The sequence below is a fragment of the Toxoplasma gondii genome, chromosome VIIa, assembly GCF_000006565.2.
Source record: "Toxoplasma gondii ME49 chromosome VIIa, whole genome shotgun sequence".
In the NCBI taxonomy this organism is placed as follows: domain Eukaryota; phylum Apicomplexa; class Conoidasida; order Eucoccidiorida; family Sarcocystidae; genus Toxoplasma; species Toxoplasma gondii.
The window spans coordinates 3,783,328-3,799,841 of record NC_031474.1 but is presented as its reverse complement, the minus strand read 5'-3'; the positions used below and the strand labels follow the sequence as shown (position 1 = coordinate 3,799,841).

Below are 16,514 nucleotides of genomic sequence, written 5' to 3'. Positions count from 1 at the left end.
ATCCGCCACACACCTCACGGTGACTTACCTCCCGACAACCTACTCAACATATCTTGTCTCAACTCGGTACTGGGTGGTCTGCGTCTGGCAATGTACCATCGATGAAATCCTAGCATGATTATCGCACATCCTGAGGGTACTGGTTGGTTAATTACACGAGTTGCTGTTATTGGTTTCGGTGGTGTCCTGAGTTTTCATTAACTTCTTTGGTGCGCATGTCTCTGTGCGATCTTGTGCAGGAGGTAAAAACTATATCTCACATTTGGTGTATCATTTCTATCATCGTTACCTCAAGTAGCATACGATTCGGTTTTAGTGTCTGTCGGCTGCGGCGACGGAGTTTGTTCCACTTGCAAGTCCACATTGCTCAAATGCCTCGAACGCTACGGTTTTCTGGCGCTATCTCAAAGAGCCTCTGTCTCGCCAGTGAGTCTCGCACTCAGTTGGGATGTGAAGAGGCGAACAACAAACTAGGGGATGATACACCAGAGCGACATACACAGCCTGATGTTGAGAGGATGTCGCTGCAAACGCGTACCATGGATTCATATCCAAGCGACATCAATGAGCTTAACCTTGCAGCGGTAACACCTTGTTGATTCGCGCCTAGCACGACAGAAGGAACCAATTGTACGGATAGGCGAGGGGAGAGGACAACGATGTAGTGTTGTTCAAAGCCACAAATAACGTGATTGTGCATTTTCCATGATCCAACTGGTATGCTCTACTCCACCGCGGGCAAGTTGCAAAACATATGCCAACGAGTTGGTGCACGGCAGGATTTGCCTTGTGAAGCAATTGTGGTCGGCACGAACCTCGACAATGTGTTGAGATATGCAAACACGAACGAGTGGATCCATTGCTAGGCGTGAAACGGTTTTCTCTGCTGTTGTACGCCACGTTCCGCTCCCATGTCCTACTGTTTTTCAGAGCAGTGGAGTGTGTGGTGGCCGAGAGGTAGCGCCCTTTGTGTGCCACGGTACCAACGTATTGTCCTTCGGCATTCCTGATGCGAAGTTGTTTTGGGGTATTGCCAGCCTTGCAGATATAACGAAGAGGTGGTGGATTTCGGTACATGGTCAAAAAAAGCCGTAATGCAAGTTTACACCAGGAACGGGTCGTGTGGGAGGCCGTCAGCGCTACGCGAGTCCTGCTGTGAGTGGACTTGCATCCGCAGTTGTTGGAGACGTTCGTTCAGCAGTTCTGACTCTGCGCCGAATACGACTTCGTGGTGAATAACGACGCAGCCAGCACGGTTATTGCGACATGCAGAAAGACAACTGCTGAAGGAATCTGTTAACCAGTAGTTGAATGTAACTCGTGCTTCCTGAGCGACGTTGCCGGCACTGTTACTCGTACACTAGCTTCATAGGCTACACGAGCACTCTATATTGAACGCATAGTGTTCGTCCGTGCCAGTGAGATTGATTAACTCTAAATGAGACTGTACAAGCTGACGACTACATTCGTTATGTCAAAAGAGCGCTCGCTTGCTTCACCACAACGCTTTCTTTGCCAAAACTTGTAATTTAAGACACTCTACCCACAGGAGATAATTCCTTTGTAACGCAGAAACTGAAAATAACAAGTTTGCCATTTGCCTAAAACTAGCAGAAAGTTACCTCAGTCATCTGCGTGCCGCAGACGCGCTCAACCAGTGTTACAACAGCGTCGAAAGCGCTTGCTTTTGTGCAGTCACCTGTCAGGTCTACGAAACACCGACAGCCAAACAAATCCCACATTGAGTACGTACCCGTGTTACTCTCCTTTCGTCTCCTCCTTGTTGCCCACCACCGTGCCGTCGCTTATGCTTGTATCATAGACATCGCACCCCACAAAAACCGTTGCCAAGAAAATTATCCCAGGACGTCACAGTTGTTTTTTTACGGGAAAATTCTGCATGATCTGAATGACGACCACGTTCTCGCCTAGGGACCAGCGGATATAACAATACGCTTATTCGAGATGACGCTTAGCAAGTATCTGCAGTCTACCTCGACAATGCTGTTCTTCATTAGTGTCCTCTCCAGAGCGACCTTAAATCGCAACTCAACGACGACGTATACCACACTCAGCATTGGAGAAACTGAGGCTGCTGGCGCCAAAAAGGGATTAACGATGATGTGCGCACGCTTTCTGCAGTTCCTCTTAGCAGTGTCGCGTCTCAAATGACCGTCCAGCTTTATCTGCAAGCAACGCCAAGGCCGAGTGTGACAGCCGGATCGACGCGACGTCGATTTCAGAGACGACGCCGCATGGTATGCCGAGTTGTTCGAATAACGAAACCGTGCTCATGAGTTTCGTTTGTCAGGTGCAACGTCGTCTACTCGATTTCAGCGGTTATCATTTGTTTTTTCCGGCCCGCCCTTTGGCGTCTCTCATTTTGGGTGCTCGTCCCGATCGTGGACTTCGGTTGTTTGGTTCGCCTCGCGACATTTGCTGCAGTTGTTTTCACAATGAGACTCCAACGCGAGGCCGTTTTCGGTCTGATGTTCGCTTGCGGTATGTGGATGTGGCCGAGCGAAGTGGCAGGTGGAGGGTGGAGTATTGTGGATGCCTTACGAAAAAGGTACGACACGAGTCGAGGAGGCGACGCAAACGGTGTCGATACTTCAGGTAAGGTGACGACAACAGTGTACCTCGATTGTGTATCTCGTAGCGTCTCGTCTCCCTCTCTTCGAAGATGGGCAGCAGCAGCCATTGTATATCGGAGAGTGTGGTAGTCTCTCTTGAACAGTAAACGGCATTCAGCATGTTTTGTGGTTGCTGGCTTCTGCAGCTACGTGTTGTTGATGTTGGCTTCTCCCGCACTAGACGTATGGGAAGTTATTTACCGTGGAGCCGCAGTCGGCGTCCTCCCCCAAGAGACTTGTATTTTCTGTTTTTAACTTTCGTGACTTCACCGGCGAAGACTTCGAGGTGACTACGCACAGAGGGATCATGCTGCTGCGTGTAGTGGCCGCATATGCCATGATTATACCCATGTTGTCGCTGTTCTTTGTGGGATATGTGTGTGCTCGTTCCTGAAGGCGTTGAAGATGTGATTCAATCTGAGAGTGCCATCGGAGCCGCAGAGGGGTGCACCAACCAGCTGGACATTTGCTTTCTTATCGATTCGTCTGGAAGCATAGGAATACAGAATTTCCGTCTAGTAAAACAGTTCCTCCACACCTTTTTAATGGTGTTGCCCATTGGCCCAGAAGAAGTTAACAATGCAGTTGTTACTTACTCGACGGACGTTCACCTGCAATGGGATCTACAGAGTCCGAACGCGGTTGACAAGCAGCTCGCGGCGCATGCGGTGCTAGACATGCCGTATAAAAAGGGCAGTACCAACACCAGTGATGGACTGAAGGCCTGCAAACAAATTCTGTTTACAGGTTCGCGCCCAGGACGCGAACATGTGCCGAAGCTAGTGATTGGAATGACAGATGGCGAATCGGATTCTGATTTTCGCACCGTGAGAGCGGCAAAGGAGATTCGTGAGCTTGGAGGCATCGTCACAGTCCTTGCAGTCGGTCATTACGTCAAACATAGTGAGTGCCGAAGCATGTGTGGGTGCAGTGGTACGAGCGATGATGACAGTCCGTGTCCCCTGTATCTTCGGGCTGACTGGGGGCAGCTCGCGACGGCGATTAAACCGATGCTTAAAGAGGTTTGTAAGACACTCCCCCAGGATGCCATTTGCTCGGATTGGTCCGCATGGAGCCCCTGCAGTGTATCCTGCGGTGACGGAAGCCAAATCAGGACGCGAACTGAGGTTTCTGCTCCGCAACCTGGAACACCAACATGTCCGGACTGCCCTGCGCCCATGGGAAGGACTTGCGTGGAACAAGGCGGACTTGAAGAAATTCGTGAATGCAGTGCGGGGGTATGTGCTGTTGACGCTGGATGTGGCGTCTGGGGAGAGTGGTCCGCCTGGAGCGCGTCTTGCGGAAATGCCACAAGGAAGCGAGAGCGAACGCGTTACAATGACCCACCACCCCAGGGGGCAGGCCGTCGGTGTGAAAATCAGGATCCGCCGGTGTTACAGGAGCAGACAGAAGAAGCAACTCTTGCTCCTTGCATAACTATACCGCCAACTCCCCCAGAATGGGCTGCATGGAGCGACTGCACTGTCACGTGTGGCGGTGGCAATCGGCATCGAGTGAGAAACGCACTGCCACCAGGACTGGGGTCGCAGAACGGAGAAAGTGACGAATCGCTCGTGTCCAAACTGTGGCCTGGGACAGATCTACGACAGGAGGAAGCATGTAATACCTCACCGTGTCCAATTAATGCAACTTGCGGTCAGTTTGAAGAATGGAGTACATGCTCGGTCTCATGTGGTGGTGGACTGAAAACGAGGTCGAGGAACCCTTGGAATGAAGACCAACAACATGGAGGACTATCCTGCGAGCAGCAGCATCCTGGTGGGCGGACGGAAACGATAACTTGCAATCCTCAAGCGTGTCCTGTGGATGAACGACCGGGGGAGTGGGCAGAGTGGGGGGAATGTAGTGTCACGTGCGGCGACGGAGTGCGAGAGCGCAGGCGCGGGAAAAGTCTAGTTGAGGCTAAATTCGGCGGACGCACCATTGATCAGCAGAATGAGGCTCTTCCGGAAGACTTAAAAATCAAAAACGTCGAGTATGAGCCGTGTTCGTATCCTGCTTGTGGAGGTAAGGCACTTGCTCTCTCACGAACATCTCTGAACAGTTGACACGCGATACCGTCGGAAGTGAGAGATGGTTATCCAACCGTAGACCCGCGGCTGCTTACTGACGTTCCTGTAGTTTGACAGTGTGGTTAATCGACCTTTTGCTTTTTGTGTGTGGATTGTTGCCAGCTTCCTGCACGTACGTCTGGAGTGACTGGAACAAGTGCGTGTGCCCGATGGGCTACCAGGCTAGACATGCAGCAGTCAAGTTCGATTATCGTAACAAGCCTTGCGACCTCCCAACGTTTGAAACGAAAGCATGCAGCTGCGGCGAGACAAATCCGGTGCCTTCGGAGGGAACGACTCCTGGTGCGCCTGGCGCCACCGGTCCGGAACAGCCAAACCAGCGCCCACTTCCTGAAGGTTCTGATGAAAACGAGACGCCGACGAACGAAGAGGGAGAACAGTCCAAGAAAGAGTCAGGCAGTGGCATAGCTGGGGCTATTGCGGGTGGCGTCATCGGCGGTCTGATACTGCTTGGCGCAGCTGGAGGAGCCAGTTACCACTACTATTTGAGGTAAGGTTATCAGAAAAGCGGTTGTGTCGCCTTGTACGAATGAGGCGGTATCAGAAGTCGCGTTTGACTGTAGTGAGGGTCGAATTGTGTAGGGATGGGGAGACACAGCAAGCCCAGAAGCATGAAGTTGTTCCACGCTACCTTGTCTGCGCGATCGATTTTCTCAAAGATCATTGGGTGCAACGCGATATGGCAGTCGTTGCGGGCCAAGAAAACGAATTCTACAAACAGGGTGTACAGGGGAAACTGCTCGCACGCGATAATTTTTGAAATGGAAGTTACCCTTGGGGCAGTGCTGCTTCATCTTGCGCAGGCATAGGGATGTTTAGTATCCGACACGATGAGCCTCCGGGTGTCTGTTTATCTGCTCTTCAGCTCCAGTGTCGGATCCCCATCCGCGGAGATAGAGTACGAAGCGGACGATGGGGCGACCAAAGTGGTCATGGAAGAGGAGAAGGAAACGCTGGTGCCCGTGGATGACGATAGTGATATGTGGATGGAGTAGGAGCACTGACGCTTTGAGCAGATTGCGCTGGTCCAGATCGCACATACCAGAACGTGCTCTGTTTTCTATTGGTGTAACGAAGCAGGGAAAAGCAGCACTGAGGTAATGCAGAGGAAGGGCAATTCGCCCGTCAAACGGAACCTCTACTTGCAGATCTGCATCAAAGGTCTCCGGACAGCAGCACGAATCCACCATGTTGGAAACTATGCGCGGCTTTATTCGGTGTTTACACAATTTGTTTCTGTTCGTGTGCATCAATTTCTAGCCTCTCTTGTCTATCACTGTCAAGCGAAATGTGTGACAATCTGTCACATCGTTAGCACTTTGCCCATATTACGTCATATCGCGCCTGCGGAACTGCGACGACTGCCCACGGTGCTGCAGCTCGTTTAGTCGTTTTGAAACGAAGCAAGACAACACTCACGTATGTTTTTCAGATGCAGCTAAAAGCCTCTACAGGTGCTACGTGATTTGTGTTCGTCACAGTGTGCGCTGTCCTGTGTTCAATAAATCGGCATTTCTGACGCGGCGGCACTCCAGTTTCCAGACTGTTTGTTTTTCTCGGGGAATGAGTCGGCGTATGCCAGTGTCGTCAGCTTCATTTCTGGGAGTTTTCCAGATGAACGAAGTGAATTTGTTTCAGCTTGTCTGACGAACCTCTCGCGTGGAATTCGGGACGTTCATGCGATGCCGACCATTGACGCGCGTTCGCCAATCTGCTCGGTGAAAAACCGGGCATTCGATCGACGGTGCCGTTCGTTACAACTTCCAACTTATTCTTAGTCGATGCAGTTTGCGACCACGCCTTGGATAGCACGCTGCTTCAAGATACGCGAGTGGCAGCTTGCGACACACGTTTGAACTTAGTAGGAGACCGGCACTACGTGTGCAAAGTCCTGCGTTTAGTTCTACAGCTAAGAATTCAGTTGTACAACTGGCATGCAGCAAGCCCAGGCACCTGACATGTTTGAGCAATAAACACTCCTTAAGTTGCGCCGATGCAAGTCTCCACACCTCGGCGGAACCGCAGCGTAAGGCTGTGGAACGGACCGTGCGGGATGTCGTCCGCGGACACGCCAGCCAAATGTGGTAGATAAGAAACACGGAATGCGGGGACTGTTCCTGATGGCTTGGTGTGTGCCTGTGGAACTGCATTGTCAAGATACAGTCTCGCTGTTAGTTTACTCGAGCAGGATTGCATTAACCGGTTTTTTCCGGCTACACCGCTGCGGAAATCGTCTTTCCCGTAGTTCCGTAGAACCGGAACAAGAGCGAGCTCCGCTGCTGCAGGAGCGCTTCGCCGGCGAAAGCCACCGACAGAAAAAGGTGAACATTTGCACTTAATGATAAGTCAATAACACCAGCCAGCCGAAGAGACTGAGAAGTCGCAGTTTGTTTGTGCCGTCTCTGTGGCGTCGCAGCCACGATGTCTTAAAACAGGACACCTCGTGCCGCACTCTAACCACTTCTCGAAGCTGTTTCTGTCTCTTTTCTGCCTAGGTCAGAAGGCGGCACTCAGCAGATGCCAAAGTCCTCTAAGCTTCACACGTCTGCGTATCAAACAGTAACTGTTCCGTGGCGACAGCGCCCCGGCGCTTCTGTCCAGTTTGTAAGAAGCCGCGGACGATTGATTCCAATTCAAAGCCGTCACGCACCTTGCGAACAAACCGCGCTGTTGCAGGAGGCAGGAACGCAACATAAACACTGACCTGAAGGTTTTCGCTGGTGTTCTGAATCTGTCAAACTCTCCCTTGACTTGCTTGCAGGTCTGTCGGGCGGCGGCTCCTGCAGTGGCGCTGCAAAACGATTTCGACATTCCAAATGTTAAGACCGTCAGCACGTTTTACGTCCAATTTTCAACTTTTCCGGTTATATCCATCTACGCTTTCCCGTGCAAAAGGTACTCAGAATCCTGGTCGGCGATCTGTGAGGACAGAGCGACTTTCCTTGTGCTGCACAATACCCGCGTCTTGTGTTCCGCGCTACACAAGCGTTTCTGAAGGACACACGCTGATCGCGGCCTATCATTTCTTCCTGTCTGAGTGTCCTTCTCACGGCCCAACGGGTGTTCAGGAGGAAATACAAGGCGACAAGACACACATCGTTGTGTTCTGGTTGATTCAAATCGGACATTGTTTCGCCTTCTCGAAAGAATCACGAATGAAACAAGTACCACTTGCCTCGAAGACACGGAGCGAGACTGAGAATCAGGTAGACCTCGACACTGAATCCATGAGCGTGATCTGTGTGGTTATGTTGCATATTAACATATATATATATATATATATATATATATATATATAATTGGACATGCATTCATACATGTGTGTGCATTTACACAATTTTAGATGGTAGATAGGTAAAAAAGTGTCTCCGGACGTGGTTAACGTTCATAACTGGATCTTTTCCAGTAACAAGGGAGTAGCGAGCCGACATGGAGGGTGCGCATCTTGAGACTTCAGCAGGGAATCCCCCACAGGAGACTGCTGTAAAGACTTCGTTTCCAGCTTTTACGGAAAAATTCTTTTTATGAACTGACCGTGTGGTACTGTCTATGTGGAAAGAACGACGTTGCCTTTCACGAGCTTGTACTGCACGTGGAGTCCGTCGGATCGATGTCACAGGAACAACCGTGCATGCGCCAGAAGAGACCGCGACCCCTTTGTGTGAAAAATCCGAAGCCGAGTCTGCCCCCTGAGGCTTGAGTATTGCTTGTCAAGTTCCTTACGTCTCCGTACCTCACTACCGGCTACTTGTTACCCAACCAACGGCGTTCTCTGATGGCCCTAAGCGGTGGGAGTTCGCTTGATGTATCTAATGCGAAGTTTCATCGTAGTGCAGCTTAATCTTTGGCTCGCAATGCTAAGTGCGTTGTTTCCACAATCGGCGACACTTCGTTGACATACTGACGCCATGAGTGGTGACGCACAGCTCTGCGAACCCGAAACGCTAAGTTGTCAACAAATCGAAACTCGGACGACGGCCAACGAGAGGAACCAGTTCAGTCCTTAGTGAAACCGCGAGACGAACGCGTTGCTGTCAGCCTTAGATTGGGGTTCTCCTCAGAAAACGTTCAGTTCGTGTCATTCACCAAGAAGGGCTGATTCCCAAAAACCTCGGGGTGAGGAGCAACGCTCAAAAAGAAGAACTCCTCCGAGAGGAAACACCTGGTCAGAAGCGAGTGTGGTCAGTACCGCCGCATCAGGTTCCGTTTTCTGGAAGCACGTCCCACCGTTCCATCAACAAATCAAACTGTTTTTCTGAGGGGCTCTGTTTAGTTGAGTTGATGTGTACAGTTCTGGATCGCAGAGACTTTGCACAGACAGACTTTCGCCTGAAACTGTGAGAAGCACAAGCATGGCCTCCCTGTGATCTTTCGTTCTCGGCGCAGCCCGCGTCCGGTGTGGCTGCTGTAGATTTTAGAGATAAAAGGTGACGTGGATCACGATCCGCACTGCTGCGACAACGTGCAGAAGTAGGGTTGTCGGTGGCTGTGAAAGTCTGCTTCAGGCTTTTTCTTCTTTACAACTCTTACACGACTCCTATCTACTCGTTTAACCGGCCCACTACATACTTTGGAGATCCTGGAACAGTGGTCATTGCAGACTGTAGATATAAGATTGTCAATGGAGTTAAACATTCTTCGTCTACATTTGCAATTCGTCTCAGCGCTTGGCTTCGGGTCGCGACGAGTCGTCGCCGCGGTATTTTTTTCACGGCGCATGCGTCCATATTTTCGCGTCTTTTCTCCGTGTTTGTCGCGGTTCTCAGCCTAGACTTTGGCAGGAGTTCTTTTTCTGTAAACCCCCACTTCTGCCGCAAGGCAATGCTGTCTTTTGTGCAGGGAGAGACGTTTTTTGCGTAGCAGGACGGTGCAGCTCTCGAGGAACAATTCGACCGATTTCGTTGACATGTCTCTGCCGCCACTCCTGTACAGAGTAGCCCCGGCAGCGAGTGTCCGTTTGCAAAACTTTCTTTTATCTTTCCCCGTGATTTCTGACCGCCTTTACGTGATCAAAAGAGATCTCTCCCCCGGCTGTGTAGACATCTGTCTTTTCCTTGTACACGCCACCCAGCACAGAAATCGGTGTTTTTCTCTTCCGCTGTCCTCTCTTTTCGACTTCGGCGAGAGTTCAACACCCTTCTTCTTTCCGTTTTTGAGAGTCGTCAGGAAACCCACGGTTTGCGACAAACGTCTGCGCCGCGAAAATTCCCTCAGACGAACGAATGCGACTTCACTTTCGTCTCCGAACGGCCGACAGGGACGTCTCGGCGCGGACTTGTCTGTTTTTGTGGAGGCCGCAGTCGACTTTTCTCCACGTTTCATCTCGCCCTCAAAGTGTCTTCTCTGTCACAGTTTCTGAGACCTCTTTTTGCTGGCTGTGTGGCCGGCCAGAAATCTCTCGCCTTGCAAGGTCAAACGGTTGAGCAGAAACGCAGACGACTCGGAACGTTTCTTTTCCTGCCGGTGCCCTCTGCGCATTTACCAGTTGCAGTTTCCTCTTGACGTTTTCTCCTGTCCCTTCCGAGAAACACAAAGGGGCTGTCTGTCGCGTCGCGGTGGGGAAGTCAAGTCTGCATGGAACAGTCCCTCTCTCGAGTGTACGTCGAATCGTGTTTTGCGTCGCGACGCTCTCTAGTCAGAAAGAACTGCGTTGTCTTGCCTCCACGTGACGACAGTCGTCGCGCAGGATTCTAGGTGCTGGTTCTCCTCTTCCTTCTTTTTCAGAGAAAAACAGTCACTCGCCTTTTCCAGTGGGGACCGGGGTGATAACCTGAGTCTGCCGGATCGCTGTGACCGGCAAAATGTCGACGACGCCGTTCCTCTGCGTCGAGACTTTCTGACTTTTTCCACGGCGTCCTTCGTCCTTTGTCTGTCTCTCTCTGACCATCTCTGCGACTTCGTGTCTCCTCGACTTCCGGAAACATGGAGCACCACTCGCGCTGCAGAGCCGCCCTCTCTGCGTCGACTTCTTCGCGCTCTGTCTACGACCCTCTTTTCTCCCGCGAGCGCCGACAGCTCTCCGACCAGCCGGAAAACGGAGAAGCCTCGGTTGTGCGTCCTCCTGGAAAGGTCGGCGCGGCTCGGAGTGCATCGCGCAGTCGCGGAACGGAGGTCTCTTCTTCAGACACGCACCCACCTCCCCAGCGAGAGGTCGGAGAAGCGTCTTTCTCTGCTGGAGAGGCGGCTCTCCGAGACTCGGGGAACTCGCTCTCCTCTCGCGGCTCGCGACTGGCGACTTCTCGGTGTGACACCACTCGCTCCTCTTTCGGAGAGACTCCCGGGTCTTGCGAGCCCCCTTCGTCTCGAGAGTCACAGAGTCGAGACGAGGACGCGTTCAACGCGAAGCTGAAGAGACAGTCCCGAAGAACTCGCAGCCGCAGCCGAGGACGAAGCGAGAGGGAGAGAGAAGCTGAGAGACGAGAGAGAGAAGGACTGGGTTCCAGAGAAGAAAGACACTGGAGAGAACGAAGGGAAGGGAGAGAAGAGAGGGGAACCGAGAGGAGAGAAGGGAGAAGACACCCTGAAGGAGGACTGGAACGCTTGTTGCAAGTCGCTGCTGGGGCAACCGCAGCAGCAGAGGAAGCAGAGAAAGCGCGACGAGAAGCTGCGTTGCTGCGAGCAGCTGAGTGGCAAAGTCGTGCGGAGGATACTCGCCTTCTACGGGGGGTGCCTAGGAGAGGAATCGTGGAGTTCTCTCCTAAGTCCCTCGACAAGGCCGACAGACCTCGAATCCCTGGCGGCGACTGTCCTTTTGAAAAGCGAGAGAACGAGCGCTCCGACAGAGAGCGAGGCGCCGCCAGCTGGGAAGTGAAGAAGGACCTGGCGGACGCGAAGGTGAAGAGCGAAAGCTTCCACGCAGCTACGAAGAGGGAGAAACGGGAGGAACAGACAGGGCTCACCCGGAGTCGGAATCCGCGAAGTTTCTCCAAGTCACCGAACGAGGAGCACGAGGAAAAACACCCATTTGCTTGGGGTCGACCCTCAGAGACTGGAACAGGACTCGTGAAGGATGACGCTCGACAGGGGCAGCATGAAACAGAGAAACAAGATGGTACTGAACAGCTATCCTCACGTCAACCGCGTCTCGGGGGGACATGGCGCGTTCGCAATGTTGCATGCACATCTGCCACACGGTCGACGTCTCAGTGGCGTCCTCTCTCAAGGTGGAGAGTTCCTGCTTCAGATAAATCTTCGTTGCTGTCCTCGTTTCTCTACGCAGGCGCCCATATCGATGTCTGTCGCCATCTGTGTCTGTAGCACTTTCCCATTCTCGCCCTCCACCGGTCCATAGGTTTCCATCTCTGTCGATCTCGAGCTATCAAAGTCTCCTTTTCTGCGTTTTGTGGTGGGCCAATCTCCACTTGCTGACGGACTTGCCTTGGCATCCAGATCTGCGAATTTCACTCTCACTGCCGTCTTGCCTATTCCACATGCTGCTTCTCTCTCCTGTCTACTCTCTTTCCTCTCTTTTCTCTCTTTCTCTTCTCTTTTCTCTCTTTCTCTTCTCTTTTCTTCTCTCTCTCTTTGCTTCTCTGCTGCCTGTCTCTGTGTTGTGTCTGTGTTCCTTCCTGTCCGCTTTTTCGTGTGCGTTTGCTCGGCGTCCTCTGTTCACTGGCCAGGTCGTGGACGTCTTGTTCCGTCACCCGCTTTGCAGAGTGTCTTCCTTTGACTTGGTTTCCAGCGTTGAGGCCAAATTTCGAGCCCTCTGGACTGCTCAGCGAGGACCGGGGCGAGAACTCGAGAAACGGCGTCTCCTTGAAGGTTCGGCGCATACCTTGGCACAGAGCGCAGGCGACTCACTCGCTTTACAAACAGCTCCGTTTCAGTCCACTAAGAGTTCCCGACGTTTCGTTCAAACGGACTGGCTTCCGCGAAAATGCGCCGCCGATGTGCGGCCACACACCTGGCCCCAACATGCTCCTCCCGTCTTCTTCGTACACTGGGAGTTCACAAATGCACCTGCAGACTTCAGTCCTCGTCTCTGCTACTCTCCCCGCAGCTCTTTGCTCCTCTCCTCTCTTCCATCGATCCTTCCGTGGTTGCGGAGGTCTCTGTATCGCGCATATTCATATATATATGTATATATATTTATGTGTTTGTTTGGAGAAATATCTACGTAAATGCACAAATACACGCAGATATGTATATAGATTGGTATGTAGATATGTATATATATGGATATATATATATATATATATGTATATATATGTATATGATGCTGCGTCTTGGGTTGCATTAGTGAATAGCAACTGAGGCGTTTTTTCACGTTGCTGTTTGAGGATTTGAGGAGTCAAGGTGGAAGGGGACAGCGTGAGAAAAGGCTCTTTTTCCGTTTTCTTCTCTTTGCTGTTTTCTTCCCTCTCGTGTGTCTACCGAATGCAGAAGCTTTCCTGCCCGGAAAGGAGGCTATGTGTGTGTCGCGACACTCTGACGGAAGTGGAGAGATCCCTTCGTACGTTCGTTGCCGCTTGAACTTGCGTAACTCTTTCAAAACAACGGCCGAATCCACCACCTTGAGTCAGTGAGGACCTTTTTTTTCCACGACTCTTTTTCTGCAGCACACAGAGCCCGCAGACGCCGCCATGCCCTCGAAGAAGTGGCGCCTCTACATGTTCAAGAACGATCGAACGAAACCTGCAGCAGAGGTCGCGAATCAAGAGCCTGACAGTGAGTGTCATTCCCCCGAACGTCTGTCAGACTTCGCTTCTCTCGGAATTTCTTCGTCTCAGACACAAGCACATCGAAATCCCTGTCTGTTCAGTTCTCCTCGATGTAAAAAAGTGTAGTCTGACTCTCTTTGGCTTTGCCGACGAGGATAACCACGAGGCAAAAACCAAGCAAGAAACGGTGCTCACATCCGTGGATATATGCTCGTAGGGTGAGTATTTCCAGATGCACACATACTTACTTTCATATATATATATATATTTATAGTTACATGCATAATATAAATATATATATATATATATCGTTGTGTTTAAACATGTGTGTATATGTGAAGGGCGACAGGACCTAAAGGGACAGCTGGAAATGACCAGAATGGAGGTCGCGGTCAAGGCCAATCGAATTTATTTGTGTCGAAATACATATACGGTATTTCAACATATATATACATATACATGATATATTTATATATATATATATATACGTCTGCGTATTGGGGTGGTATAGGGATTTAACTATATTTGTAGAAAGTGTATGAATATGAATTCATGTCTGCATATTTATACGTATATACAACCATACATGTTTATACATATATGTATTTAATATATATATATATATATATATATATAGCTGATAATTCTGGTCAAAGAGGACCTTTTGAGGGCACGTCGTAGGCTTTGCAGAAGCATGTTTCCGCTTTTCTTTTATTCGTAAAAAAGGGAATCTCTTTTCTGCGGCTTATGAACAGAGACGCTCCACCTCCATCGCCGTTCGTCTTTCATTTTCGGAAAAGACAATCGCGTCGCCGACATTCTCCTCATGCATCCGACGATCTCCAAACAGCATGCAGTTCTGCAGTTTCGACGGAAACTCGGAGACGTCAGGTGAGCAAAATGTCAATTTTTTGTGTTTTTATTTACTTATTTATTTATACTTAATATGTACATGTAGATGCGGCTTTATATATATATATATATATATACACACTCTAACACGTATATACGTATATATTTACATAAACATGTCTATTTACAGGTCTCTGTTTGTGTCGGTCCATCCATCGACCAGCACGTACATGTCCATTTTTCTAGAGTTGTTCGCGTCTTGTTTGGTTTGCGGTGTTTGAAATATGTCCTCGTTTCTTTATATATATATATATAGGCAGAGATGCATGCCGGTGAATATCTTCTGTTATTTTTTAGTATTTTCTCGACGCCAGTTTTCTCGTATCGTCTGTTGGCTTCTGTTGGCGTGGAACATTATCCACGTGACGTTGCAGTTGTTTTTGGGACGGTACGTCTGTGTCGCGAAGTGCAGCACCTCTCTTCCGTAGCTGTCTGCTGCTGTTCGGTTTGTTTCTCCATTTTCGTAAAAGCCTATTATCGTCGCACGCATTTTTCTCTCTCGCCCGTCGTTCATGCCTCTTCTCCATTTCTCTGTGTCGTTCCGTTTGTGTCCACGTTTCTTCCTTTATTCTGTCTCTTGTCTGCATTAATTTCGATTTCCCCCTTTTTTTCTCCGTTTTCCGACTCCTCCTGTCCTGTAGTTTCGCTCGCGTATCGTCGGTTTTCAGGTCTTTCGCAGTTTCTTCGTTCCTGTTCAAGTCTCGCTCTTTTGCCCCCTCGAGTCTCTCTCGAATTCCTCTGTGTCTCCTTCCCGCCCATATCCCGTCTTTCCATTTTCTCTCGTCTTCTTTCTGTTTTCCTCTGTTGAAAGTCCCTACATAATCGACCTTGAAAGCACTAACGGGACGTACTTAAACGGCGCGAAAATTGAGACGTGTCGCTACTACCAGCTCAGGTGCGTCTTCGTTGTTCTCGGGTGTCCGCGAAAAGATTTCCAGATCTCTCTGCAAGCCAGTCGAGGGAAGATGCGTGCTGTTTAGATTAGACAATCGAAGAAGCGAAAGAAGAGAGAGATAAAAAGAGAGTTTGACCGGTAAAGAGACAGAGGGCTTTCACGCTGAGGTGTGCGTTTGGAATCTTGGAAAACGACTAGGTTTTGTTTCTGGTTTGACGGATGCAAAGGCGCTCATTTGATGTTTAGTTGGAGACAGAGATTAGACGAGATCATCAGTCATACCGATTCATTTGAAAGCGTTGCATCGATTCCTTTCTTCTCTGGAGTGCTCTCGATTTTCCCTGCTCCTGTCACGCCCACACTGCAATCTGTTGAAGTAAAAGAAAGCAACCGATTTTTGGAGAACACAATGGGGGAAAATAACTTTCAGGGTGCGCGGTGCAAATAATCAACGCATTTGTGCGAAACTGGATTCGGTGCCTTTTACACTTCTGCTCAGTTCCGAGCGCTGAGTTGTATGTACACCCGATCCCAGACACATGCACATCAGCTGGCCATGTTTGTCGTGTTTTCTCGACGTGGGTCTTCTTGTTCTTCTTCTGTCGTTTCCGGTGTTGCTTATCTTCTCGTTTAAGTCGTGTTTGCGCCGCTCTTTCCTTTTCAGAGAACAAGACACTCTTCGATTCGGGAAGAGCACTCGAGACTTCGTTCTTCTGCACGCTGGAAGCGTGGCTGTGGACCTCAGCTACAATTCTTTCTTGGACTCCCGGAGTGGAGGGCAGTCGACAGAGGACTAGTCGCTCCCAGGCAACGGGGGAAGAAACCGTCTGCAAGAGAGGAAGACACAGAAGAAAAAGAAGAGAAAGGAGACGTGGAGCAGGAACGCAGAAGGCAAAAGAAAAAAAAGCGGAGTCGCAGACAGGAGCGAAGGAAAGAGAAACACGAACAGGGTGTACAAACATGGAGACAGAAGAGTTGACATGCATGCGCAAAGGCGGCATGCTTGCGTGTGGAACTGCGTTTGGTGTGGCTGTCGTTCCCCCTTTTTTTCGATTTTCTTTTTCTCTTCCGCTTTTCCACGTCATTTTGAAAGTATGACTAACTGCTTGCAAGTTTCCCTTGAACAACAGTGTAAATCCATTTCCCGAAAAGTCAATATCCTCTTCGCAGCTTCTTCCATTCGAGCTTCGTCTCTGAACTTGCAGTCTGCAACGCTCCGACTCTCTCCACACCGCCTCCAATTTCTTACTTCTGAGCGTGTATGCATATGTAACACATCCGCTTTTTTCTCCATAAACACTATATATATATATAGTTTGAC

General features: G+C 50.2%; 4 protein-coding genes across 4 annotated transcripts; 3 read left to right on the top strand and 1 right to left on the bottom strand.

Moving 5' to 3' along the window:
• Positions 1 to 399: 399 nt before the first annotated feature.
• Positions 400 to 1,077, bottom strand: TGME49_201775 (hypothetical protein; the record flags this gene model as incomplete). The annotated part of the gene is made up of 2 exons (XM_018779174.1): positions 400 to 524; positions 921 to 1,077. The coding sequence occupies 2 exons, from the start codon at positions 1,075 to 1,077 to the stop codon at positions 400 to 402; spliced, it is 282 nt and encodes a 93-aa protein (XP_018637434.1).
• Positions 1,078 to 2,456: 1,379 nt separating this feature from the next.
• MIC2 (microneme protein MIC2) lies at positions 2,457 to 5,721 on the top strand (the record flags this gene model as incomplete). Its single annotated transcript, XM_018779175.1, has 4 exons — positions 2,457 to 2,616; positions 3,030 to 4,661; positions 4,829 to 5,216; positions 5,592 to 5,721. 4 exons carry the CDS (start codon positions 2,457 to 2,459, stop codon positions 5,719 to 5,721), a joined length of 2,310 nt encoding a protein of 769 aa, XP_018637433.1.
• Positions 5,722 to 5,879: 158 nt separating this feature from the next.
• Positions 5,880 to 8,744, top strand: TGME49_201785 (hypothetical protein). The gene is made up of 3 exons (XM_018779176.1): positions 5,880 to 7,047; positions 7,488 to 7,621; positions 7,795 to 8,744. Exons 1-3 carry the CDS (start codon positions 6,829 to 6,831, stop codon positions 7,838 to 7,840), a joined length of 399 nt encoding a protein of 132 aa, XP_018637432.1. The 5' UTR covers positions 5,880 to 6,828; the 3' UTR covers positions 7,841 to 8,744.
• A 1,904-nt stretch (positions 8,745 to 10,648) lies between these two features.
• TGME49_201790 (FHA domain-containing protein) lies at positions 10,649 to 16,340 on the top strand (the record flags this gene model as incomplete). The annotated part of the gene is made up of 6 exons (XM_002367434.1): positions 10,649 to 11,777; positions 12,408 to 12,487; positions 13,285 to 13,393; positions 14,142 to 14,277; positions 15,110 to 15,193; positions 15,858 to 16,340. 6 exons carry the CDS (start codon positions 10,649 to 10,651, stop codon positions 15,988 to 15,990), a joined length of 1,671 nt encoding a protein of 556 aa, XP_002367475.1. The 3' UTR covers positions 15,991 to 16,340.
• Between the last annotated feature and the right edge of the window lie 174 nt (positions 16,341 to 16,514).